General features: G+C 40.1%; 1 protein-coding gene and 3 non-coding genes across 4 annotated transcripts; 3 read left to right on the top strand and 1 right to left on the bottom strand.

The window, feature by feature from the left end:
• Positions 1 to 640: 640 nt before the first annotated feature.
• On the top strand, positions 641 to 747 carry LOC131219638 (small nucleolar RNA R71). Its single transcript, XR_009158286.1, has one exon. It is a non-coding gene; the product is annotated as a small nucleolar RNA R71 (small nucleolar RNA).
• Positions 748 to 7,721: 6,974 nt separating this feature from the next.
• On the top strand, positions 7,722 to 7,828 carry LOC131219640 (small nucleolar RNA R71). The gene has a single exon (XR_009158287.1). It is a non-coding gene; the product is annotated as a small nucleolar RNA R71 (small nucleolar RNA).
• Positions 7,829 to 14,820: 6,992 nt separating this feature from the next.
• On the top strand, positions 14,821 to 14,927 carry LOC131219642 (small nucleolar RNA R71). Its single transcript, XR_009158289.1, has one exon. It is a non-coding gene; the product is annotated as a small nucleolar RNA R71 (small nucleolar RNA).
• A 6,851-nt stretch (positions 14,928 to 21,778) lies between these two features.
• Positions 21,779 to 26,075, bottom strand: LOC131219489 (premnaspirodiene oxygenase-like). Its single transcript, XM_058214651.1, has 2 exons — positions 25,035 to 26,075; positions 21,779 to 22,779 (listed from the first exon to the last, which is right to left on the bottom strand). Exons 1-2 carry the CDS (start codon positions 26,031 to 26,033, stop codon positions 22,156 to 22,158), a joined length of 1,623 nt encoding a protein of 540 aa, XP_058070634.1. The 5' UTR covers positions 26,034 to 26,075; the 3' UTR covers positions 21,779 to 22,155.
• Between the last annotated feature and the right edge of the window lie 1,587 nt (positions 26,076 to 27,662).

Genomic DNA, 27,662 nt, shown 5'->3' on the forward strand with positions numbered 1-27,662 from the left:
ATGGAGTGTATCCTCAAGAGATGGTTTCCTTGATTGTGTAGGCAGTTGTTGATATTGTGGAAACTGTTGAGGTTGTTGACTGCCAACTTGGAGGTGCGGTTGCATGGGAGGATTTCCAGATGGTCCTCCTTGTTGTGGTCCTTTTGCCCAAGAGAAATTTGGATGTCTAGCCCACCCTGGGTTGTATGTGTTCGAGTAAGGATCATTCCCAGATTTTTGAAAAGTGTTCATAGCATGAACTTGTTCAGAGAGAAGTTCTGGGAATGCTGCACCAGATGGACAAGACTGCATAGGATGGGCAGGACTGGAACATGTGGCATATGCCTCGACTTGAGCTGTTTGTGGTGGTCCATTATTCAATACCAGAGCATCAACTTTCTTTGTCAGGTTATCAAGCTTGGCACTTAGCTCTGGTATGACTCCTATCTCATATATACCACCTCTCTTTTGTTGTTGGGGACTTCTATCACCTCTATTTGAATAATCCCATTGCTGGGAATTTTCGCACAAAGTTTCAAAGAAGTTCCACGCTTCGACATCACTTTTGGTCATGAATGACCCTCCACTGGTGGCATCAACCATGCGACGGTTCTGTGGTGTCAGACCGTCATAGAAGTATTGAACTTGTTGCCACTTCTCAAAACCATGGTGAGGACATTTAAGAAGCAAGTCCTTCCATCTTTCCCAACATTCATGAAAGTGCTCGCCCTCTTTTTGTGTGAAGTTAGTGATTTCTCTACGGAGGGCATTGGTTTTGTGAACGGGGAAGAACTTGTTTAAGAACTTCTTAGACAGTTGGTCCCATGTAGTGATAGATCCAACTTCTAGAGAATTCAACCATGCTTTCGCCTTATCCTTCAAAGAAAAAGGAAACAGCGTAGGCGGATCGAATCGTCTGAGAAGTTTTGGAACTTAAAGGTGGAGCAAATGTTTAAGAATTCTTTCACATGATGATATGGGTCCTCTTTGTCCAATCCATAAAAGGATGGCAACAATTGTATGACTCCGGGTTTAAGTTCAAAGTGTGTTGCCGTAGTGGTTGGCAACACTATGCATGAAGGCGCATTAAATTGGACAGAAGCTGAATAATCTTTGAGAGCTTTAACTTCAAGTCTCATTCGCCATTTCAACAAAATTATTTCTCAATCTTTCACGAATTGTTCTTTCAATCTCGGGATCAAACGGTGCTAGTTCTATATTCAGAGATCTACGTCCTAGCATAAACTATATTATTGCAATGTAAGAAAGAAAACTAAACTAAGATGCAAAGAAAGAACCCAGAAAAGGAGATGATTGATGTCTGAAGAAGAGCTCCTCCTTTTGAAGACAATGTTATTTAGCAGCTTCCTTCCTTAATTCCTATAAACAAAAAGAAAACAAAAATAAATTAAATTTACTAAAATAATGCTAGAAAAATCCTAAGCAACGGTTAATTTCTAAAAAAAAAAAAAAAAAAGTTTCTAATCTTAGAAATAAAAGCTAAGTTAGTTTCTAAAAAGGGAAAATTTCTAAAAAATAGGAAATTAGAAAATAAGAGAGAAACTTTCTAAAAAATAAAACCTAAAAACTCTTCTAATAATAAAACCTAAACTAGAAAATAGAAAGTTACTTGAAAGAAGAATCAGAATCTAGAATTAGAAAATAGGAAATAAAAAAATAAAATAAAATAGCCTAGAAATAGAAACTTTCTAAAAAAATAAAACCTTAATTCTAAAAATAGAAATTAGAAAAAAATAGAAAATTTGGAAAGAGATTACCAAATTAGTAGTTTATGTCAGGTCCCTACAAAACAAGAAATAGGTTAGTTTCTAAAAAAATTTAACCTAAAGTTAGTAAAAACCTAAGACTATGAATTATGATAAGAGAGAATCCTAAATCCAATTGGAACAAAACAGTCCCGGCAAGGCGCCAAAACTTGATGTTTTATTTAAACCAACATGATTTAAATGATTTTTAAACTCGCAAGTATACGAATCGGATGTAGATACGGTACGTATTACGAGATCGTTCCCACGAGGACTGGTCGTCACAATTCAAATCTACGATTCTCCTTAACTAATCCAACAAATAATGGAATGAATTACTAAGCACAATTTTATGAAAAAAAAAAATAATTAGTTAAGAACAGGGAAGAAAATTCAATCAGAGAGAAGGCACTAGGACTTTCGAATCCACCCCTAATTATCCTAACCCTTGTTTTGTCTGTTGATTCACCTTGATCTAGATTGATACCACTTAAATAGAGAAAGCACAATCTGTGTCCTTAATCGGGCATACAAACTGTCTAATTCCTTTAAGCAATGCCATGAATGACATATCCCATATCCTTGGTCGGGTACATGGAATGTACATTCATTAAAGCACCATGTTTCTTCCTCTATAGGAAACTTGTTCTTGATCAGACACAAGTACCTATAATAAGCATCCAAACAACATCCATATATATACTTTAATCAAGTTCATAGATGGAGAAGTATAGAATTTAAACCCATAAAGCCCACTTAAAGAAAGAAACAAATTAATTGAAATTCAAAGTAAATCAACCAATACAAGAGATAATCAAATTATGGGCATCATCGCAGCCCATGATAGATTAGTGACCCATAAAATTCATGAAAAATATTAAATAAAATTCATAAAAATTAAACACCAAACCAATCGATCTCTCTCTTCTTTCTTCTCTTTCTTCTCTTTCTTCTCTTCCTTGCTCCAGATCTGGAATCCCCTGGTTCTGAATGCCTTTCCCACGTCCAAAACTCCCCCTTTATAGCTGCTGGATGGTTGGAATCGGTGGCGGAGTCGTAGAAGGACTCGAAGTGTAATTTTTCGCAGCCGTGATCGGTGGGCCCCACAGAGGTGTTTTCTGGAAAATCCACCCCATCCATTGGATTCAGAACGAAATTTCAGTCAAGAATGGGTGGTTTTGAAGGTTCATTATCGCGGCCCAGAGAAGAAAATACAAAAAAATCAGTTTTGAACGTCGCCAGGTAGCCCTTTTGTGGCCTCTGTACCGCACATGTGTGTCCCTATGGGAGTGGAATATCAGCATAGTTTTGAAGATCTCGAAGCCCTCTACACGATGGACGGCTCGGATCGGCCGTACGGGTGACATACGGGGCCCACAATCCTTCGCAAAAACGGCCAGCGGTCGTCCGTTACACGGACGCGAAACCAACTTCCGGCCCATTCCTGGACTTGTCACAGGAATCCACGTCGTCCATTGGTTTCAGCTCGAAAAATCAGTCGGAATTGACTGGTTTTGGGGTGAATTTGGTGCAGCCCACGGAGTTTTGAACTCACCGTCCGTTTTGCGTTTTTTCAGCGATCAACGTCCGTACACATGCATGGAACCAAACGGACATCTAGGCGATGATGATATCGGCCCCGGGAAGCGGATGGACGGTTCGGATTGTCCATTTGGACACTAGGTGGGCCCCACAACCGATGACAGCGGTCGGTTCCGCGGACGCTGGAAACGGAAACTTCCGTTTTCCAAAGACGAAGTCGGGTCAGCGCTGCTGACCGACGCTCGTCCGTTTGGTGCGCAGCCGATGCACCTGTGCACTGTGTACACATCTCTTACACAGGGCTCACCGTGATGTTTACGAGAAATCCAATCCGTCCATCCTATTTGTCATCTATTTTCAACCATCAGCTCCAAGTTTGAGGCAGTTCCAAATATCAGGTGGGCCCCAAGGTGAAGATTAATGGGCTGATCTGTCCGTTGGACCACTTCCCGCGATCTTCAATGGCTGAAATTTAATATGTACGGTTAATTTACGGCCCTCATCTCATGTATGAAGTTTCGAACTGATCGGATAGTGGGAACCATGTGATCTTGCATTCTGGACCCTTTTCGGGCCCCTTTGGCTTGCTTTCCTCAGATCCCAGACGTGTAAAATCTTCATTATTGGTTCTCTGGAGTCCACCCCGTGCTCTGGAGACTTTGGATCATGAAATCCATGCCTTTAACATCAATTTTCAATTAACGCTCCTGACTTTATCCTGTAATAAAAATACAATTAAAATACTCCATTAATCATTATAAAATACATAAAATCTGGTAATTACTGGGGTCTGATATGCAATATTTGACCCTGATCACAACCCCCAACCAGCATTTTGCTAGTCCCGAGCAAAGTATGCGAAAAATAATTTTAGAAATAAAAGATGATTCCTATAAACTCAAGTGACTTGTGAACAGATAGCTGAGATGTGAAAATTCTAAGATTCATGATTGGTGTGTGGAATTTTTCTCTTGGAATCAAGCTCTCAGTAAACTTCATAATCAAGTTCAACATATTAATCCATTAATTATAACATTCCTAAACATTGAGTTCCATGAGTGTAAAGTGTAATCTCGACTTACAATCAATTGTCAATTTTTATGATATCGTTAGTAATTCGTGACAACCAAGCTTGAAACCAATACTGGCATTTTAGATTAACTTTCCATTCAACTAGCCTTTGATTTTCTTTATGAACAGTACACCAAGGAACTCAAATCCTCGCCTATAGGGAGCAAACCTATGGCGAAAACTTGTCGCCTAACTTTTTTATAAGTCAACTATGGAGAATCAAAGCTATACCTATAGGGAGCAAACCTATGGTAAAGATTTTGTGACTTAGCCTTTTAATTCTTCTTTTTACCAAGTTAATCATTCAGTTATCGAACCGAAAACTTAATGTGTAAGCGAGATGTGATATGTGAAATCATGACTCAATCAATGTTTACAACGTCTAATCATGGATTAACAATTCAAAATTGACTGTGAAATCAAGCAGATGGCCGAATCCAAGAGTCATAAGTTACCAACATCATGTATCTTATAATGGTAAAATCACAACTATCCTTCAAAATCACTTTGAATTCAATAGAAATTCAGAAAAAAATTTTAAAATTTTCACAAATGTTGCTCAAGACCAAGAAAATACTGATTAGGTAACCTAATCTCCCACCCCCAACCTAAAATCTACATTGTCCTCGATGTAAAAGAAATAAACAAGCAATGCACATGGAACAACGAGAATAAAAGAGGAGTGATGAAAAGATAATACCTGGATGGAGAATCAAGAAGCTTTCTCAAAATTTGTGAAAAATTTCAACGTAAAAGCGAGTTAGCACAAGAGAGAAATCAACATAAGCAAAAATAACAAAAAGAAAAACAAAAGAAGATCCTACCTATACCACTTTCGCAGGTGCTCTCGATTGCATTTAGCGCATGCAACAAGCCTTTAAACCCCTAGGTTACCCCTAGTGGACGAGTTGTAGTCTCGTGAGGGTTTGCAGTAATGTTACCCACAAACATTGAAGTAACTAACTAAGAAAATTGAAAATGAATGAAATAAAAAGCAATACAATAAAGCAAAAGGCTGGGTTGCCTCCCATGAGCGCTAAGTTTAACGTCTTCAGCCAGAACGAACGGACCATGAATGAAATAATCTTTATAACCGGGGTCCGCCAAAGAAATTACCTCAACACTTTCATTAACCGATCCCAGACAAGTGACGTGAGTTCCCATGAACTGTGCTATCTGAAATAAGGCAACTGACACTGTCGTCAAATAATTTAAGGACTTCTGCTCGAACAACTTCTTCCATGTTAGGATCACGCTTCCTTTGCATTTCACGCGACATTTCCACAGCATGATCCATACATATCGTGGGGCATACTCCCTGTATTTCCATTATCTTCCGTTCAATTGCTGCCTTATATGCTCTGAGAACATTAAGCAGCCTGCTCGCCTTTGTCTTCTCAGAGTTACAAACTGTGCTGTCAGGAAGAATCTCAGAGGGATGAAGAGGTTCCACTTTCGCTCTCCATTTTTCAGTCTCCAATATAGGAGTAGAGTCGAGCAATGCATTGACTTCATGGATGGGACTATCAATGTCAAAATCCATGCCCGATTGTGCTAAGCAGGTCTCTAGAGGATCTTCAAAAGATGTACGGAAGGAGTCCTGCACAAGGCTCTCGATCATGTCCACTTCAAATATGTCATCCAAATCTGAGGGTTGTTGTCCTGCATTAAAAACATTGAGTTTAATATTCATGTTACCAAAGGACAATTTCATAACTCCATTCCTGCAATTGATAATAGCATTAGATGTGGCCAAAAATGGACGACCCAAAATGACTGGGATCTGACTATGAAGATTCTGGACAGGCTGAGTATCTATAACTATGAAATCCACTGGAAAATAAAATTTATCAACCTGGATTAACACATCTTCAATAATACCCCGGGGCACCTTGACAGATCTATCAGCTAGTTGTAATGTTACCTTAGTCGGTTTCAACTCACCAAGTCCTAGCTGCTCATAGACCGAATATGGTAACAAATTGACACTCGCCCCTAAATCAAGTAATGCCTTCCCGATCTTATGATCTCCTATGCCGCAAGAAATGGTGGGAGCTCCTGGATCCCTAAATTTAGGAGGGTTTTTTTGTTTAATCATTGAGCTGTGATTCTCTGCAAGGAAGACTTTCTTATGAACATTCTGCTTACGCTTTTGAGTGCATAAATCTTTAAGAAACTTAGCGTAAGCGGGGACTTGCTTGATAGCGTCAAGCAACGGGATGTTGACTTGCACTTTTTGAAACACATCCAAGATTTCATCAAAGTTATTTCTTTTCTTTATTGGTGCCACGTTGAGGAAGGGTGCTTTGGGCACATAAGGTGGCACATTAGTGGCTCTTGGAGAGTCGAGAGCTTTTGGACTTTGGATGCATTGGTATGACTCTCTGCTTTATCTTGATCTTGTTTTAGAATTTGATTCATCCCCAGGCATCTCTATTCTGTTATCAATCTGCTTGCCTGACCTAAGGGTAGTGATCGATTTGGCCTGTTCATGATATTGCCCTTGGTTGGAATTAGAGCCAATCTCATACTGTCCCTTTGGATTAGCCTCAGGTTGGCTAGGGAACTTGCCCTTCTCTCTCTCACTCAATGTGGCAGCTAGTTGACCCATTTGTACTTCCAGCTTGGCAATGGATTGTGCATTTGCATGTAAGCTTTGCTGGTTGGCTAGTAAGGTTTGTTGGGTGTCTTTTTGGAATTGGAGAGAACTCTGCATGAAAAGATGGAGTGTATCCTCAAGAGATGGTTTCCTTGATTGTGTAGGCAGTTGTTGATATTGTGGAAACTGTTGAGGTTGTTGACTGCCAACTTGGAGGTGCGGTTGCATGGGAGGATTTCCAGATGGTCCTCCTTGTTGTGGTCCTTTTGCCCAAGAGAAATTTGGATGTCTAGCCCACCCAGGTTGTATGTGTTCGAGTAAGGATCATTCCCAGTTTTTGAAAAGTGTTCATAGCATGAACTTGTTCAGAGAGAAGTTCTGGGAATGCTGCACCAGATGGACAAGACTGCATAGGATGGGCAGGACTGGAACATGTGGCATATGCCTCGACTTGAGCTGTTTGTGGTGGTCCATTATTCAATACCAGAGCATCAACTTTCTTTGTCAGGTTATCAAGCTTGGCACTTAGCTCTGGTATGACTCCTATCTCATATATACCACCTCTCTTTTGTTGTTGGGGACTTCTATCACCTCTATTTGAATAATCCCATTGCTGTTGGGAATTTTCGCACAAAGTTTCAAAGAAGTTCCACGCTTCGACATCACTTTTGGTCATGAATGACCCTCCACGGGTGGCATCAACCATGCGACGGTTATGTGGTGTCAGACAATCATAGAAGTATTGAACTTGTTGCCACTTCTCAAAACCATGGTGAGGACATTTAAGAAGCAAGTCCTTCCATCTTTCCCAACATTCATGAAAGTGCTCGCCCTCTTTTTGTGTGAAGTTAGTGATTTCTCTACGGAGGGCATTGGTTTTGTGAACGGGGAAGAACTTGTTTAAGAACTTCTTAGACAGTTGGTCCCATGTAGTGATAGATCCAACTTCTAGAGAATTCAACCATGCTTTCGCCTTATCCTTCAAAGAAAAAGGAAACAGGCGTAGGCGGATCGAATCGTCGGAGAAGTTTTGGAACTTAAAGGTGGAGCAAATGTTTAAGAATTCTTTCACATGATGATATGGGTCCTCTTTGTCCAATCCATAAAAGGATGGCAACAATTGTATGACTCCAGGTTTAAGTTCAAAGTGTGCGCTGCCGTAGTGGTTGGCAACACTATGCATGAAGGCGCATTAAATTGGACAGAAGCTGAATAATCTTTGAGAGCTTTAACTTCAAGTCTCATTCGCCATTTCAACAAAATTATTTCTCAATCTTTCACGAATTGTTCTTTCAATCTCGGGATCAAACGGTGCTAGTTCTATATTCAGAGATCTACGTCCTAGCATAAACTATATTATTGCAATGTAAGAAAGAAAACTAAACTAAGATGCAAAGAAAGAACCCAGAAAAGGAGATGATTGATGTCTGAAGAAGAGCTCCTCCTTTTGAAGACAATGTTATTTAGCAGCTTCCTTCCTTAATTCCTGTAAACAAAAAGAAAAAAATAAATTAAATTTACTAAGATAATGCTAGAAAAAAAATCCTAAGCAACGGTTAATTTCTAAAAAAAAAAAAAAAAGTTTGTAATCTTAGAAATAAAAGCTAAGTTAGTTTCTAAAAAGGGAAAATTTCTAAAAAATAGGAAATTAGAAAATAAGAGAGAAACTTTCTAAAAAAATAAAACCTAAAAACTCTTCTAATAATAAAACCTAAACTAGAAAATAGAAAGTTACTTGAAAGAAGAATCAGAATCTAGAATTAGAAAATAGGAAATAAAAAAAAAAAAAAATAGCCTAGAGATAGAAACTTTCTAAAAAAAATAAAACCTTAATTCTAAAAATAGAAATTAGAAAAAAAAATAGAAAATTTGGAAAGAGATTACCAAATTAGTAGTTTATGTCAGGTCCCTACAAAACAGGAAATAGGTTAGTTTCAAAAAAATTTAACCTAGAGTTAGTAAAAAACCTAAGACTATGAATTATGATAAGAGAGAATCCTAAATCCAATTGGAACAAAACAGTCCCCGGCAACGGCGCCAAAAACTTGATGTTTTATTTAAACCAACATGATTTAAATGATTTTTAAACTCGCAAGTATACGAATCAGATGTAGATACGGTACGTATTACGAGATCGTTCCCACGAGGACTGGTCGTCACAATTCAAATCTATGATTCTCCTTAACTAATCCAACAAATAATGGAATGAATTACTAAGCACAATTTTATGAAAAATAATTAATTAAGAACAGGGAAGAAAATTCAATCAGAGAGAGGGCACTAGGACTTTCGAATCCACCCCTAATTATCCTAACCCTTGTTTTGTCTGTTGATTCACCTTGATCTAGATTGATACCACTTAAATAGAGAAAGCACAATCTGTGTCCTTAATCTGGCATACAAACTGTCTAATTCCTTTAAGCAATGCCATGAATGACATATCCCATATCCTTGGTCGGGTACATGGAATGTACATTCATTAAAGCACCCTGTTTCTTCCTCTATAGGAAACTTGTTCTTGATCAGACACAAGTACCTATAATAAGCATCCAAACAACATCCATATATATACTTTAATCAAGTTCATAGATGGAGAAGTATAGAATTTAAACCCATAAAGCCCACTTAAAGAAAGAAACAAATTAATTGAAATTCAAAGTAAATCAACCAATACAAGAGCTAATCAAATTAGGGGCTTCATCTCAGCCCTAGCTGAGAGATTAGTGACCCATAAAATTCATGAAAAATATTAAATAAAATTCATAAAAATTAAACACCAAACCAATCGATCTCTCTCTTCTTTCTTCTCTTCCTTCTCTTTCTTCTCTTTCTTCTCTTCCTTGCTCCAGATCTGGAATCCCCTGGTTCTGAATGACTTTCCCACGTCCAAAACTCCCCCTTTATAGCTGCTGGATGGTTGGAATCGGTGGCGGAGTCGTAGAAGGACTCGAAGTGTAATTTTTCGCAGCCGTGATCGGTGGGCCCCACAGAGGTGTTTTCTGAAAAATCCACCCCATCCATTGGATTCAGAACGAAATTTCAGTCAAGAATGGGTGGTTTTGAAGGTTCATTATCGCGGCCCAGAGAAGAAAATACAAAAAAAATCAACGTCGGGTAGCCCTTTTGTGGCCTCTGTAGCACATGTGTGTCCCCATGGGAGTGGAATATCAGCATAGTTTTGAAGATCTCGAAGCCCTCTACACGATGGACGGCTCGGATCGGCCGTACGGGTGACGTACGGGGCCCACAATCCTTCGCAAAACGGCCAGCGGTCGTCCGTTACGTGGACGCGAAACCAACTTCCGTGGCAATGGTGGGACCCATGTTTTTTCACAGGAATCCACGTCGTCCATTGGTTTCAGCTCGAAAAATTAGTAGGAATTGACTGGTTTTGGGGTGAATTTGGTGCAACCCACGGAGTTTTGAACTCACCGTCCGTTTTGCGTTTTTCAGCGATCAACGTCCGTACACATGCATGGAACCAAACGGACATCTAGGCGATGATGATATCGGCCCCGGGAAGCGGATGGACGGTTCGGATTGTCCATTTGGACACTAGGTGGGCCCCACAACCGATGACAGCGGTCGGTTCCGCGGACGCTGGAAACGGAAACTTCCGTTTTCCAAAGACGAAGTCGGGTCAGCGCTGCTGACCGACGCTCGTCCGTTTGGTGCGCAGCCGATGCACCTGTGCACTGTGTACACATCTCTTACACAGGGCTCACCGTGATGTTTACGAGAAATCCAATCCGTCCATCCTATTTGTCATCTATTTTCAACCATCAGCTCCAAGTTTGAGGCAGTTCCAAATATCAGGTGGGCCCCAAGGTGAAGATTAATGGGCTGATCTGTCCGTTGGACCACTTCCCGCGATCTTCAATGGCTGAAATTTAATATGTACGGTTAATTTACGGCCCTCATCTCATGTATGAAGTTTCGAACTGATCGGATAGTGGGAACCATGTGATCTTGCATTCTGGACCCTTTTCGGGCCCCTTTGGCTTGCTTTCCTCAGATCCCAGACGTGTAAAATCTTCATTATTGGTTCTCTGGAGTCCACCCCGTGCTCTGGAGACTTTGGATCATGAAATCCATGCCTTTAACACCAATTTTCAATTAACGCTCCTGACTTTATCCTGTAATAAAAATACAATTAAAATACTCCATTAAGCATTATCATATACATAAAATCTGGTAATTACTGGGGTCTGATATGCAATATTTGACCCTGATCACAACCCCCAACCAGCATTTTGCTAGTCCCGAGCAAAGTATGCGAAAAATAATTTTAGAAATAAAAGATGATTCCTATAAACTCAAGTGACTTGTGAACAGATAGCTGAGATGTGAAAATTCTAAGATTCATGATTGGTGTGTGGAATTTTTCTCTTGGAATCAAGCTCTCAGTAAACTTCATAATCAAGTTCAACATATTAATCCATTAATTATAACATTCCTAAACATTGAGTTCCATGAGTGTAAAGTGTAATCTCGACTTACAATCAATTGTCAATTTTCATGATATCGTTAGTAATTCGTGACAACCAAGCTTGAAACCAATACTGGCATTTTAGATTAACTTTCCATTCAACTAGCCTTTGATTTTCTTTATGAACAGTACACCAAGGAACTCAAATCCTCGCCTATAGGGAGCAAACCTATGGCGAAAACTTGTCGCCCAACTTTTTTATAAGTCAACTATGGAGAATCAAAGCTATACCTATAGGGAGCAAACCTATGGTAAAGATTTTGTGACTTAGCCTTTTAATTCTTCTTTTTACCAAGTTAATCATTCAGTTATCGAACCGAAAACTTAATGTGTAAGCGAGATGTGATATGTGAAATCATGACTCAATCAATGTTTACAACGTCTAATCATGGATTAACAATTCAAAATTGACTGTGAAATCAAGCAGATGGCCGAATCCAAGAGTCATAAGTTACCAACATCATGTATCTTATAATGGTAAAATCACAACTATCCTTCAAAATCACTTTGAATTCAATAGAAATTCCAGAAAAAATTTTAAAGTTTTCACGAATTTTGCTCAAGACCAAGAAAATACTGATTAGGTAACCTAATCTCCCACCCCCAACCTAAAATCTACATTGTCCTCGATGTAAAAGAAATAAACAAGCAATGCACATGGAACAACGAGAATAAAAGAGGAGTGATGAAAAGATAATACCTGGATGGAGAATCAAGAAGCTTTCTCAAAATTTGTGAAAAATTTCAACGTAAAAGCGAGTTAGCACAAGAGAGAAATCAACATAAGCAAAAATAACAAAAAGAAAAACAAAAGAAGATCCTACCTATACCACTTTCGCAGGTGCTCTCGATTGCATTTAGCGCATGCAACAAGCCTTTAAACCCCTAGGTTACCCCTAGTGGACGAGTTGTAGTCTCGTGAGGGTTTGCAGTAATGTTACCCACAAACATTGAAGTAACTAACTAAGAAAATAATGAAAATGAATGAAATAACAAGCAATACAATAAAGCAAAAGGCTGGGTTGCCTCCCATGAGCGCTAAGTTTAACGTCTTCAGCCAGACAAGAACGGACCATGAATGAAATAATCTTTATAACCAGGGTCCGCCAAAGAAATTACCTCAACATCTTGATTAACCAATCCCAGACAAGTGATGTGAGTTCTCATGAACTGTGCCATCTGAAATGAGGTAACTGACACTGTCGTCAAATAATTTAAGGACTTCTGCTCGAACAACTTCTTCCATGTTAGGATCACGCTTCCTTTGCATTTCACGCGACATTTCCACAGCATGATCCATACATATCGTGGGGCATACTCCCTGTATTTCCATTATCTTCCGTTCAATTGCTGCCTTATATGCTCTGAGAACATTAAGCAGCCTGCTCGCCTTTGTCTTCTCAGAGTTACAAACTGTGCTGTCAGGAAGAATCTCAGAGGGATGAAGAGGTTCCACTTTCGCTCTCCATTTTTCAGTCTCCAATATAGGAGTAGAGTCGAGCAATGCATTGACTTCATGGATGGGACTATCGATGTCAAAATCCATGCCCGATTGTGCTAAGCAGGTTTCAAGAGGATCTTCAAAAGATGTACGGAAGGAGTCCTGCACAAGGCTCTCGATCATGTCCACTTCAAATATGTCATCCAAATCTGAGGGTTGTTGTCCTGCATTAAAAACATTGAGTTTAATATTCATGTTACCAAAGGACAATTTCATAACTCCATTCCTGCAATTGATAATAGCATTAGATGTGGCCAAAAATGGACGACCCAAAATGACTGGGATCTGACTATGAAGATTCTGGACAGGCTGAGTATCTATAACTATGAAATCCACTGGAAAATAAAATTTATCAACCTGGATTAACACATCTTCAATAATACCCCGGGGCACCTTGACAGATCTATCGGCTAGTTGTAATGTTACCTTAGTCGGTTTCAACTCACCAAGTCCTAGCTGCTCATAAACTGAATATGGTAACAAATTGACACTCACCCCTAAATCAAGTAATGCCTTCCCGATCTTATGATCTCCTATGCCGCAAGAAATGGTGGGAGCTCCTGGATCCCTAAATTTAGGAGGGTTGTTATGTTTAATCATGGAGCTGAGCTGCTCTGCAAGGAAGACTTTCTTATGAACATTCTGCTTACGCTTTTGAGTGCATAAATCTTTAAGAAACTTAGCGTAAGCAGGGACTTGCTTGATAGCGTCAAGCAAGCGGGATGTTGACTTGCACTTTTTGAAACACATCCAAGATTTCATCAAAGTTATTTCTTTTCTTTATTGGTGCCAGACGTTGAGGAAAGGGTGCTTTGGGCACATAAGGTGGCACATTAGTGGCTCTTGGAGAGTCAGAGAGCTTTTGGACTTTGGATGCATTGGTATGACTCTCTGCTTTATCTTGATCTTCTGTTTTAGAATTTGATTCATCCCCAGGCATCTCTATTCCGTTATCAATCTGCTTGCCTGACCTAAGGGTAGTGATCGATTTGGCTTGTTCATGATATTGCCCTTGGTTGGAATTAGAGCCAATCTCATACTGTCCCTTTGGATTAGCCTCAGGTTGGCTAGGGAACTTGCCCTTCTCTCTCTCACTCAATGTGGCAGTTAGTTGACCCATTTGTACTTCCAGCTTGGCAATGGATTGTGCATTTGCATGTAAGCTTTCCTGATTGGCCAGTAAGGTTTGTTGGGTGTATTTTTGGAATTGGAGAGAACTCTGCATGAAAAGATGGAGTGTATCCTCAAGAGATGGTTTCCTTGATTGTGTAGGCAGTTGTTGATATTGTGGAAACTGTTGAGGTTGTTGATTGCCAACTTGGAGGTGCGGTTGCATGGGAGGATTTCCAGATGGTCCTCCTTGTTGTGGTCCTTTTGCCCAAGAGAAATTTGGATGTCTAGCCCACCATAGGTTGTATGTGTTCGAGTAAGGATCATTCCCAGATTTTTGAAAAGTGTTCATAGCATGAACTTGTTCAGAGAGAAGTTATGGAATGTTGCACCAGATGGACAAGACTGCATAGGATGGGCAGGACTGGAACATGTGGCATATGCCTCGACTTGAGCTGTTTGTGGTGGTCCATTATTCAATACCAGAGCATCAACTTTCTTTGTCAGGTTATCAAGCTTGGCACTTAGCTCTGGTATGACTCCTATCTCATATATACCACCTCTCTTTTGTTGTTGGGGACTTCTATCACCTCTATTTGAATAATCCCATTGCTGTTGGGAATTTTCGCACAAAGTTTCAAAGAAGTTCCACGCTTCGACATCACTTTTGGTCATGAATGACCCTCCACTAGTGGCATCAACCATGCGACGGTTCTGTGGTGTCAGACCGTCATAGAAGTATTGAACTTGTTGCCACTTCTCAAAACCATGGTGAGGACATTTAAGAAGCAAGTCCTTCCATCTTTCCCAACATTCATGAAAGTGCTCGCCCTCTTTTTGTGTGAAGTTAGTGATTTCTCTACGGAGGGCATTGGTTTTGTGAACGGGGAAGAACTTGTTTAAGAACTTCTTAGACAGTTGGTCCCATGTAGTGATAGATCCAACTTCTAGAGAATTCAACCATGCTTTCGCCTTATCCTTCAAAGAAAAAGGAAACAGGCGTAGGCGGATCGAATCGTCTGAGAAGTTTTGGAACTTAAAGGTGGAGCAAATGTTTAAGAATTCTTTCACATGATGATATGGGTCCTCTTTGTCCAATCCATAAAAGGATGGCAACAATTGTATGACTCCAGGTTTAAGTTCAAAGTGTGCTGCCGTAGTGGTTGGCAACACTATGCATGAAGGCGCATTAAATTGGACAGGAGCTGAATAATCTTTGAGAGCTTTAACTTCAGTCTCATTCGCCATTTCAACAAAATTATTTCTCAATCTTTCACGAATTGTTCTTTCAATCTCAGGATCAAGCGGTGCTAGTTCTATATTCAGAGATCTACGTCCTAGCATAAACTATGTTATTGCAATGTGAGAAAGAAAACTAAACTAAGAAGCAACCTAAGAGAAATAAAACTAAAAATAAATATTGATGTCGAAGAAGAGCTCCTCCTTTTGAAGACAATGTTATTTAGCAACTTCCTTCCTTAATTCCTATAAACAAAAGAAAACAAAAATAAATTAAATTTACTAATATAATTCTATAAAAAAAATCCTAAGCAACGGTTAATTTCTAAAAAAAAAAAAAAAAAAAAAAGTTTGTAATCTTAGAAATAAAAGCTAAGTTAGTTTCTAAAAAGGGAAAATTTCTAAAAAATAGGAAATTAGAAAATAAGAGAGAAACTTTCTAAAAAAATAAAACCTAAAAACTCTTCTAATAATAAAACCTAAACTAGAAAATAGAAAGTTACTTGAAAGAAGAATCAGAATCTAGAATTAGAAAATAGGAAAAAAAAAATAATAAAATAAAATAGCCTAGAGATAGAAACTTTCTAAAAAAAATAAAACCTTAATTCTAAAAATAGAAATTAGAAAAAAAATAGAAAATTTGGAAAGAGATTACCAAATTAGTAGTTTATGTCAGGTCCCTACAAAACAGGAAATAGGTTAGTTTCAAAAAAATTTAACCTAGAGTTAGTAAAAAACCTAAGACTATGAATTATGATAAGAGAGAATCCTAAATCCAATTGGAACAAAACAGTCCCCGGCAACGGCGCCAAAAACTTGATGTTTTATTTAAACCAACATGATTTAAATGATTTTTAAACTCGCAAGTATACGAATCAGATGTAGATACGGTACGTATTACGAGATCGTTCCCACGAGGACTGGTCGTCACAATTCAAATCTATGATTCTCCTTAACTAATCCAACAAATAATGGAATGAATTACTAAGCACAATTTTATGAAAAATAATTAATTAAGAACAGGGAAGAAAATTCAATCAGAGAGAGGGCACTAGGACTTTCGAATCCACCCCTAATTATCCTAACCCTTGTTTTGTCTGTTGATTCACCTTGATCTAGATTGATACCACTTAAATAGAGAAAGCACAATCTGTGTCCTTAATCGGCATACAAACTGTCTAATTCCTTTAAGCAATGCCATGAATGACATATCCCATATCCTTGGTTGGGTACATGGAATGTACATTCATTAAAGCACCACTGTTTCTTCCTCTATAGGAAACTTGTTCTTGATCAGACACAAGTACCTATAATAAGCATCAAACAACATCCATATATATACTTTAATCAAGTTCATAGATGGAGAAGTATAGAATTTAAACCCATAAAGCCCACTTAAAGAAAGAAACAAATTAATTGAAATTCAAAGTAAATCAACCAATACAAGAGCTAATCAAATTAGGGGCTTCATCTCAGCCCTAGCTGAGAGATTAGTGACCCATAAAATTCATGAAAAATATTAAATAAAATTCATAAAAATTAAACACCAAACCAATCGATCTCTCTCTTCTTTCTTCTCTTTCTTCTCTTTCTTCTCTTTCTTCTCTTCCTTGCTCCAGATCTGGAATCCCCTGGTTCTGAATGCCTTTCCCACGTCCAAAACTCCCCCTTTATAGCTGCTGGATGGTTGGAATCGGTGGCGGAGTCGTAGAAGGACTCGAAGTGTAATTTTTCGCAGCCGTGATCGGTGGGCCCCACAGAGGTGTTTTCTGGAAAATCCACCCCATCCATTGGATTCAGAACGAAATTTCAGTCAAGAATGGGTGGTTTTGAAGGTTCATTATCGCGGCCCAGAGAAGAAAATACAAAAAAATCAGTTTTGAACGTCGCCAGGTAGCCCTTTTGTGGCCTCTGTACCGCACATGTGTGTCCCCATGGGAGTGGAATATCAGCATAGTTTTGAAGATCTCGAAGCCCTCTACACGATGGACGGCTCGGATCGGCCGTACGGGTGACGTACGGGGCCCACAATCCTTCGCACAAACGGCCAGCGGAAGACGCTACGCGGACGCCAAACCGACGCTGCGATGATGGTGGGGCCCATTCCTGGACTTTTCACAGGAATCCACGTCGTCCATTGGTTTCAGCTCGAAAAATCAGTAGGAATTGACTGGTTTTGGGGTGAATTTGGTGCAGCCCACGGAGTTTTGAACTCACCGTCCGTTTTGCGTTTTTTCAGCGATCAACGTCCGTACACATGCATGGAACCAAACGGACATCTAGGCGATGATGATATCGGCCCCGGGAAGCGGATGGACGGTTCGGATTGTCCATTTGGACACTAGGTGGGCCCCACAACCGATGACAGCGGTCGGTTCCGCGGACGCTGGAAACGGAAACTTCCGTTTTCCAAAGACGAAGTCGGGTCAGCGCTGCTGACCGACGCTCGTCCGTTTGGTGCGCAGCCGATGCACCTGTGCACTGTGTACACATCTCTTACACAGGGCTCACCGTGATGTTTACGAGAAATCCAATCCGTCCATCCTATTTGTCATCTATTTTCAACCATCAGCTCCAAGTTTGAGGCAGTTCCAAATATCAGGTGGGCCCCAAGGTGAAGATTAATGGGCTGATCTATCCGTTGGCCCACTTCTCGAGATCTTCAATGGCTGAAATTTAATATGTACGGTTAATTTACGGCCCTCATCTCATGTAAGAAGTTTCGAACTGATCGGATAGTGGGAACCATGTGATCTTGCATTCTGGACCCTTTTCGGGCCCCTTTGGCTTGCTTTCCTCAGATCCCAGACGTGTAAAATCTTCATTATTGGTTCTCTGGAGTCCACCCCGTGCTCTGGAGACTTTGGATCATGAAATCCATGCCTTTAACACCAATTTTCAATTAACGCTCCTGACTTTATCCTGTAATAAAAATACAATTAAAATACTCCATTAAGCATTATCATATACATAAAATCTGGTAATTACTGGGGTCTGATATGCAATATTTGACCCTGATCACAACCTCCAACCAGCATTTTGCTAGTCCCGAGCAAAACATGGAATCCATGAGGGAAAATAAGAAAATAGAAATAAATTCTAGAAAATTCAAAATTTCATTGGCAGATAATAAAAATGAATTAAAAACCCTTTAAATAGTGATACCAAAATTTGGAAGAAGTTTCAACATCAAACTCTAACTCGAACTTCTTAAAATTCATAACTAACTATAAATAACAAATTTACTATTTATAGTAAGTGTCTTATGTGGCTTAACCAAGTTATTCTCCTAATTTTTCTAAGCACTTTTCATGTTGGACATAACTCCCAAAGCTCAAAGGATGAAGAGTTATAATCAAATTAAAACTTGTTATAAATAGTAAAAATGGGAATAAAATGAATTTTCAACTGTTGGTCTGATGGAATCTTGCAATTCGGCATGGGCAACCCGGCATAGCCGGGTTGGTTGGCTAAAGTAGCTTCTCCTACCCCAAAATCATATATGGTACGTCAAGTAACTTATTCCAATTTGCGAGATATGCATGTTGTAAGGTTCTTACAGTTCGGATCACCTCCTCCTCCAAATGAGCCTTCTCTGGTCCATCTTGGAGATGAAAGTGTTTGCGACCCGCTCTACATCATAAATGAATTGAGAGTAAATTGCTTGCTGTTGAGGGTCAAATATTGCATATTAGACCCCAGTTATTACCTGAATTTATGGACATGATACTGTTTAACGGACTATTTTAATCGTGTTTGTGCTGCAAGGTGAGTTTAGGAGCTCGGATGGAAACAGGGTGCTAAAAGCATGAAATTAATGCTCAGAATTCACCAAGGCAAGGGACGGACTCCATGGGACCAAAATCAACGGATTTACATGCCAGGGATCCGAGAAGATCAAGCCGTTCATGTTAAAGAGACCTAAAATGGGTCCAGAATGCGCGGTCACAGAGTTTCTGCCATCAGACTGACACGAAAATTTATACATGGCCTGGGGACCATAAATTAACCGTACATGTAAAATTTCAACCATTGGATATCTCTGGAAATGGGCCAACGGATGGATCAGCTCCGTAATTCATTAAGTGGGGCCCACATACTATCTAGATATGCTTCAAAATTGGCATCGATAGTTTAAATAAGATGAGAAACAGGATGTTCCAGCGTTCGTGTAACGGACGGACGCTATCCTTCCGTTTTTGCATAGTGGGCGCTACTCATAGTCCATATGGACAATCCAAACTGTTCATTCACTCCAGAATGTAGGCGTAACCATATCCTAGGTGACGGAATCCCAGAAGACAACGGAGATATGATTTCAGCCGTTAAAATGGAAGATAGACGGTGCAACGGAATTATCCGTGGGCCACACCTAATTTGATCTGAAACCAGCCATTCCCACCTATTTTTCCGTTGTGCATTCAGTAGACGGAGTGAATTTTTCAACCGTCACTTAACAGGGGCCCACCGACTTTCACAGCGCAATGCGATGCGAGCTCTGTTTCGCAAACAGACCTGCGGTCGATCCGGGTGGACCACCACCGTTTATCGGACCAAAGATCTGAACCGTCCAGAAGGTAGCCATGCAAGTTTCTACCTTCCCTATGCTGTCGGATCTCGTGGAATGGGGATCCTCCGTCCTGGATTCAGCTCAAACGCAAGACGTTGTTGCGTGTCTTACCGTGTTAAGCAGGGGAGTTCGCGGTTGCGTAAAGATTGATTCGTAAGCCACCGTCCGCATCTCTCCACCAACTTTAGCAGTAAAGGGAGCTTCTCTCCACCGCCCTTTCATAGCTATAAAGAGACAAAAGAGGTGGAGCCGTGAGAGGGAGCCGGGAACGTGAAGCTGTGAACGTAGTGGAGCACGGGCAAGCTTCAAAGAGAGTTCTTTTCCTTCTCTTTTCTTAGTTTTTACTTATGTTTAGTTAAGATTTTTAGCCTCACCATGTTCATGAGTAGCTAAACCTCTTAGCTAGGGCTAAGAGGTGAAGCTTGTAGTGTGATGGGAGAATTTATGCGTGTGCCTTTTGTTTAGACTGACTGATGTTGATTTTAGTTCAATTAAAGGGATACTTTTAGTTTTTTTATGGTTTGTTATGACTGAAATTACAATAGATCTGCGATAGCTTTGAGAATTTCTTCCTCCTTTTAATGTTTATGACGTCAGGAAGCCCTGTTGTTCACCATCGTCTCATGGACATGGTCGGATGACGGTATCTTCCCTCACCTTCATGCATTGTTGATTGGTTGGTAATTAGTTTAATTCTGTTATTTGCTTTGTCTCTTAAGCATGGTTTGATGATGGAATCCATTCTAATTTATATACTTTTCATCTCGTGAAAACTAGATCAAGTAAGTTCAGTTTAATTTCCATGATTCTTGATGCAGGTATAAGATCTCCCTGACCTCTACAAGTGGATCTTCTGAATCCCTAGTTTTCTATCTCTGATTTCTCTTAAGTTTTACATTAATTTCCCATCATTATTCATCAATTTATATTTGATTTAGATTCCATCTCAGTCTAGTTCTAGTTCTACTTAATTTCAGATTACGTACAGGTTTCAGTCCCTTGGGATTCGACTTCGGTCTCACCGAGTTTATTACTACATCACAACCCTATACTTGGGGAGTGAACACTTGCTCAATTGTGTTTGGATTGAAATGCATTTAAAATCTAAATATTTTATTTGAATGGAAGTAATGGGAGAGGAATCAGAATGTATTTGAATTTTTTCAATATATTTACATGAGTATATGTGATATCCCAAATCATTTTTAACATTTTAAATTAATGTAGATGACTTAGCTACAAGGATGAAAGCGGCAAGCCCTTAATTGATTGCCCATTGCTCAACTAGAACTATGGCTACTAGTCTTATTTTCAAGTCCAAGATGAAAGCAGTGGACGTATGTGATGTTTAATATAATGATGTGATATTTAATATAATGACTATAATAAGTTCTTTGAAATATATATTTTAACTACATGCAAATAAGAAAATTTCAAGCCTCAGATGAGCCACAAACATAAGGATCACAAACAATTAACTCACTAATAATTTATAACCGTCTATTTAAATAGCAAACTTTTGGATGATTTGGATCATTCTATTTATATAATTTTAGTGATGTAGCCGATTATTAGATTGTTTTAGATTATCATCAACATACCATGTGTATAATGAACATGTACCTAGCAACATGTTTAATTACTCATGCGACTCTTTCAAGGAATATAAAAAAGGCATTTCACCCCCATATACTTCTAAATCCTCCCTCATAGAGAGAATTTCATTGAATTTTCTTTCTCATTTAATTAACTTGGATTGAAATACATTGATATTCTTGCTTCCAATATTTTTTATTTTTATATATTTAGCATTTGCAAGTGGTCATGAGCCTAGAAGATTTTGAGCTGAGATTGGGCATCCGGCCCATTCAAGCCCTATCGACGCTTAATCATAATTCACTAACAAAATTGATAATTATAAAAGTAGAAGATAGGATCAGAGCTTCCCTTTCCCCTTTCTTAATTTATTTATACTAATAAAGTACATCAGAAGATATGTCAGCCAATCTGTAGGACTACGAATAAAGTACATCCCCTTAACATAATTCTTACACACTTCATACACTAGCTCTCGTATACTTCACCTTCATACATATGTGGATGTAGTAAATTAACATGTGTGACATCTAATCCATCCATTAGGTGACTCCTAAGAAGTAGATGCTCAACATCAGGAATCATGGCGTTTTGGCCATCAATAAGCCACACTATATTGATTTTATTTAAACATTATGACCCACATGAAGAGCGGATCATCCTATTCTTGAGTCACACACCACTTCTACTGTATTATTCCCCAGGCAAAGGAACATGAGGGATGGGAATTAAATAGAGATTGGATCTTCTATGTACTGTTATCCCAAAGACCTCAGTCATGTCCAGATCCTTACCATTCATTTCATTGGGGAGTTTCCAATCAAAGTAGTAGAGAAGGTGAGCAAGGAGGAGTACCACGTTGGCTATTCCAAATGGTATAGCTGGGCATACCCTCCTACCAGCTCCAAAAGGGAGAAGCTCAAAGTGAGTCCCCTTGTAATCAATTGAACTACCTTCGAATCTCTCGGGCTTGAAGTTCTCTGGATCATCCCAATGTTGTGGGTCCCTCCCAATGGCCCATACATTAATGATGACCCTTGACTTTATAGGTATTTCGTAGCCGTCGATCTCACACATCTCCCTACACTCTCTTGGGACCAGCAATGGCCCAGGAGGGTGCAACCTCAGAGTCTCCTTAATCACCAATTTCAAATAGTTGAGTTGGTTTGTGTCGTTTTCTTCTACCTTTGCCTTGCCTTTGAGTGCCTGCCTCACTTCTGCCTGAGCCTTCTCCATCACTCTAGGGTTTTTCATCATCTCTGCTATGGCCCACTCTATTGTTACAGCTGAACTGTCAGTCCCACCCGAGAACATGTCCTGAAAATAGAATAAATGAAGAAACAAATGGATTTGTTTATGCATTGTTTTCAACGTGCAAGGTCATGATTGGATGAGCGGCACCTAGTATAAATGATGCGGATTAGCCACCGACAGGTTGAGTAGCTAGACTCCCTACTGAAGTGACGCCACCAAGTTTTGTTAGCCCACCGTGATTTTTGTGTTATATCCGCACTGTCCATCCATTTGGAGAGATTATTTTAAGGCATGATCAAAGAATGAGGCAGATCCAAAGCTGAATTGGACCCCACCATAGAAAACAGGAGTGACACCCACCCTTGAAAATTTTTTAAGGTCCACCATGATCTGTATTAGAGATCCAACCAGTTCATATGTTAACGCACACATGAAAAAAGAGAAAAACAAATATCAGATTGATGGAAAACTTTTTGTGGCTCTTAGAAGTTCTTAATGGTGAGTGTCACTCTTCCCACTTTTTTCTGTGGTGGGGCCCACTCTAGCTTTGAATCTGACTCATTCTTTGGCTCATGCCGTCCTCTCCAAATGGGTGAAGGATATGGATACAAAACATTTATCGTTGTGGGGCCTACATAACTTAGTCACGTCACTTCATTAGAGTCTGGCTACTCAACCTGTCAGTAGCTAATCCGCTTCCGATCGTATGAAGTGGGTGGAACACGTGTTTTAGAGTTCTCATGGAACCCCACCGGTGTGAAAGAATTGGACCATTCATTAGATAGCATTCAGTGTAAACATGCCATGTACCAAAAATCAAGGCGGTACACTCATCAAATGAGCCATTCATGCAGGTTGAGTTTGGTGTACTGGACTTTCTTAACTGCCCATTTTTCTATGACCTGCCTGATCAGCGGGCCATTATTTTTGGTCCATGGCATGCTCATAGTGGGAACTGTCAGATGAGTGGCCAGGATCTGATTTAGATCAGGTTGTAAACACTTTCACGGGAAAGATGGACTAGAGAAGGCCCAATTGGAGGTGGAATCGATCTGAACCATCAAAACCTTAAATCAGTCATATCTACAGCGCCGGATTTGTGAGATTCCATCAGATCAATGATCAAAATTAGTACCATTTAGTTTCATTTTTACTATAAATAGTAAGTTTTAGTCCGGGTATAACTTTTGATCCTTTTGAGTTGTGGAAGTCGTGTCCAACATGAAAAGAGCTTATAAAAGTTAGGAAAATAACGTGGTTGGGCCAAATTTAACAGTTATTAAGTCATGTTGTTAGGGTGTTTGAATTGGAGTATAAGTCTAAAACTTGGTCCTAGGTTTGATTTCCTTATTTAAAGACTTGTAATTTCATTATATTTTTTAAAATCATTAATTAAATTATTTCAAATTTATTAAGAATTATTCTTTCTTTTATCCACGTGGATTCTAAGAGGCTCCGTGACAAGTCCACAGAGTTCCATGAATTTGGAGGAAGACGGTGATCGATCTCATCAGGTCCCTCCGTTGTGTTCCGATATAGTTCCTTATTGAATAACCGTTTTAGAACGAGTACAACGGACCGATTATTAATGGCTGGCTATGTCTCAAATGGGCGTGGAGCATGAAAATCATATATAGATGAATGATCCCAACCACCGAATCAATGGACCCTTTTTAGATTTTTCTTTGAGGACAGTGGACATCTTGACAAGATGAAATAAGGTGCATAAGGCAGGTGAGGCCCACCTGACTTTTGACTCTGGGTGATTTTTGGATTGTCCTTCTTCTTCTTCTTCTTTTTTTGGCCTCTAGCAAGGCTCACTTAATTAAGTATTGGATGGAAACTACATACCATGGAATGGCCCCACACAAACACATGTTCTCCTCTTGTGGCCCACCTAAGTTGTTGATCGGTCAGATTATTTTGCCCCATGGCCTAACAACTAGTGGCTCAACTGATGGATGGAGAGGATGCTTCACGCATAACACAGTGACCCCACAGATCTCAAGTGGTATTCAGGCAATGGACTGCTAAAAGGATGGATTACATGCCTCTTATCTTTATCATCTTCACCAGATAAAGAGTTAGGTAGCCGTTGAAGAAGAGGGATTGTGATTTTGTATGTGAGGATAAAAAAATTGTGAGAGAGGCTGCCACCCAAGTTCTAGGGTACGGTGAAATATGCATCTATAAGGGTGGTCAATTGATTGGACGGTTGGATTAATTACTTGGACATTTATACTAATGGTATGATTTTGATGACACCATCTACGAATATCACCTTGTTGAGAGTAAAACGAATTGCGAGATATACTTACAAAGAGGATGGCTTTTATGTTGTCAGTCGTGAATGGAAATTCAAGGTACTGATCTTGCTGAAGGCGAAGGAAGAAGTCAACCAAATCCTCACCATCTGCTCCACCCACATCCGTTCTCGTCTCCTTCGTCGCACTCTCTCTTTTGTGTTCGTCAATGATGTCATTGAACATCCTATCTAACTTCCAGTGAATCCTCTCTAGCCGGAACTTCAATCCGGTAATCACTGGAACAAATTTCAAAGAAGGGAAAAGATCGGCCACAGACAAACCTCCAGCCAATTTGAATCCCTCCTTCAATTCTGATATGAACAGTTCTCTATCCTTCCATTTATTGCCGATCGTGGCCCTGGCAATCACATTGTTGGTGAATGTGGAAATCTTCTCGGTGATGTTGGTTGGAGAATTTCGCGATGCGTAGATGGAGTGGATGCTATTTAATGCTTCTTCTTCTCTAACGAACTGTAACGATGCGAAGCGCTTGGCATTAAAGAGCTCGATCATGCAAATCTTGCGAAGCTGCTTCCAGTAATCGCCGTAGGGTGTAAAGGCAATGGCCTTGCACCCGTAGGACAAGATCTCGGCCACCAGAAGCCTGGGCCGTGTTGCGAAGCTGAGATCATGTGTCTTCATCACCTCTTTGGCCATTTTTGGAGAGGAGACCACAATGGTAGGGACCTGACCCAGCATTAGGTGCATGATGGGCCCATGTTTTTGAGCCAGTTTCCCAAGGGTGCGGTGTGGTAGTGGTCCGAGCAAGTGGTGCATGTTGCCTATGATGGGTAGTTTCCATGGACCGGGGGGGAGTTTGGGAATTGGGTTTTGGGTGGTGGGCCACTTTCCTCTCTTCATCATCATGATCAAGATGAGGAGGAAACTAAATAAAAGAGTGACAGAGAGGGATTGGAATTCCATGGATGCTGTTTGAGAAGGTTGTGGTAAAGGTTGGAAGGGAGATGTTCTATATATAAACTTGCACTTCACTTGTACGTTTGTACCCATGCTATACCAAGAGAGCTTTGATACATTTGCATGTGTGATGATGATATTGGGTTCCAATCCTTTTCCGAGTGGTAGACTCTTGAGGAGTTTCAACATGGGGTCTTGGGTTGGAAACCCACATGTGGTGAAATCCCACTACGGCTTGCGTGGGTGCGTGTGTTAAAAAAAAAAAAAAGTGTGATGATGATATATAGGCAGGCAACTTCAACGTGCGTTGAAAAAAAAACAAAGGTGTGGTGATGATACGTAGGCAGGCAACTTCAAATTGAATTGTCCAAGCTATGGGCGCCACTATACACCGGCGGGTCCCACTTTAACATTTAAAGTATAAAAAAAGAAAAAAGGTTGGAATATGAACCCTAAACTTCTTTTTACAAAATTTGTTCCAAATTTTCACCGTTAGACATTAACCCACTTGTTATTGGTGAGTTATGCGAACGAGTGTCTCTGTATTTCTATATATCACAACACTCGTACGTGGAGCTCACCATGATGTTTGCGAGAAATCTATCCCATTCATCTGTTTTGCCAGCTTATTTAAGGGCATGGGCCAAAAAATGAGACAGATTCGAAGCTCAAAATAGTCCCCACCATGACCCCAATATATTTCGATGCTGGGCGTTCTTTCCTACTGTTTCCTATCCTGTGGCTTACTTGAGCCTCTGATCAACCTTATTTTTGGACACATGCCCTAAAATGAGCTGGAAAAACAGATGAGTAGGGTGGATGTGTCATAAACAATCTATGGCCCCACGAATATTCCCACGAATGTTTCAACAGCAGGCTTTCAATCTGTAATCTTCTGTTCGTGTGGCCCATTAAAATGAGATGGCAAATCAGATGGATAGGGTGGATTTGTCACAAACATCATAGTCGCCCCACCTACGATCAGGCAACCCTCCCTCTGGACTTACATGTCTAGCAACCTCTTTGGACCATTTTTTTTTTTTTTAAAAGAAAAAGGATATTTCATATATGATAGAGTAAGGAAATGTACAAGAATAGCTGGGCTTGTAAACAAAAAGGAAGAGCAAACTCAGTAGAGAAAAGGGGAAAAAAAAACAGAAAAAGGCCTAGCGTTCTCTCATGTATCCTAGACCATGCTTGTCCAGGAAGAATCTGCCGCGAACAATGGGAGGAAGCTCGGCTAGGGTCTGGAAAATTCTGTGGATTTGGCCGCCACTACCCATGCGGGCAAGACCATTTGCCACCGCATTAGTCTCCCAAGGAGAATAGGAGATGGTGTCGTCAATGCTGTCCATGAGGGACCTAATTCTGATCCACCAATACCAAAGGGCCCAAGATTGAGAGGCCTTGTTGATAATAGAGTCCACCGCTGACTTGGAGTGAAGCTTCTTTGAATACAAAGGGATAGGCCCTCCCAGATAGCCTTGGTCTCGGCCCGGCCATTAGATCTTATCCCATAACCCGAAGCAAAAGCGAAAATGAAGGAACCGGAGTTGTCCCTAGTGATACCTCCACCACTCGAAGGACCCAGATTGCCCAGTGTTGAGCCATCAACATTGATCTTTATCCAACCGGCCTTAGGCCGCACCCAGTAAACAATCTGCATCTTTGTGGGTCTAGCTTTATCACCGTTCAGGCCCAAGTTCTGCAAGGCAGCAACGG

This window comes from Magnolia sinica, chromosome 11 (genome assembly GCF_029962835.1).
Source record: "Magnolia sinica isolate HGM2019 chromosome 11, MsV1, whole genome shotgun sequence".
In the NCBI taxonomy this organism is placed as follows: Eukaryota; Viridiplantae; Streptophyta; class Magnoliopsida; order Magnoliales; family Magnoliaceae; genus Magnolia; species Magnolia sinica.

Bases quoted from the DNA above. Each gene is read 5' to 3' on its own strand.
- LOC131219489 (XM_058214651.1), bottom strand. From the start codon at position 26,033: ATGGGTACAAACGTACAAGTGAAGTGCAAGTTTATATATAGAACATCT. The intron at 22,780-25,034 runs GTAAGTATATCT...TTCTATTTTCAG, and splicing joins ACATAAAAGCCATCCTCTTT to GACATGTTCTCGGGTGGGAC.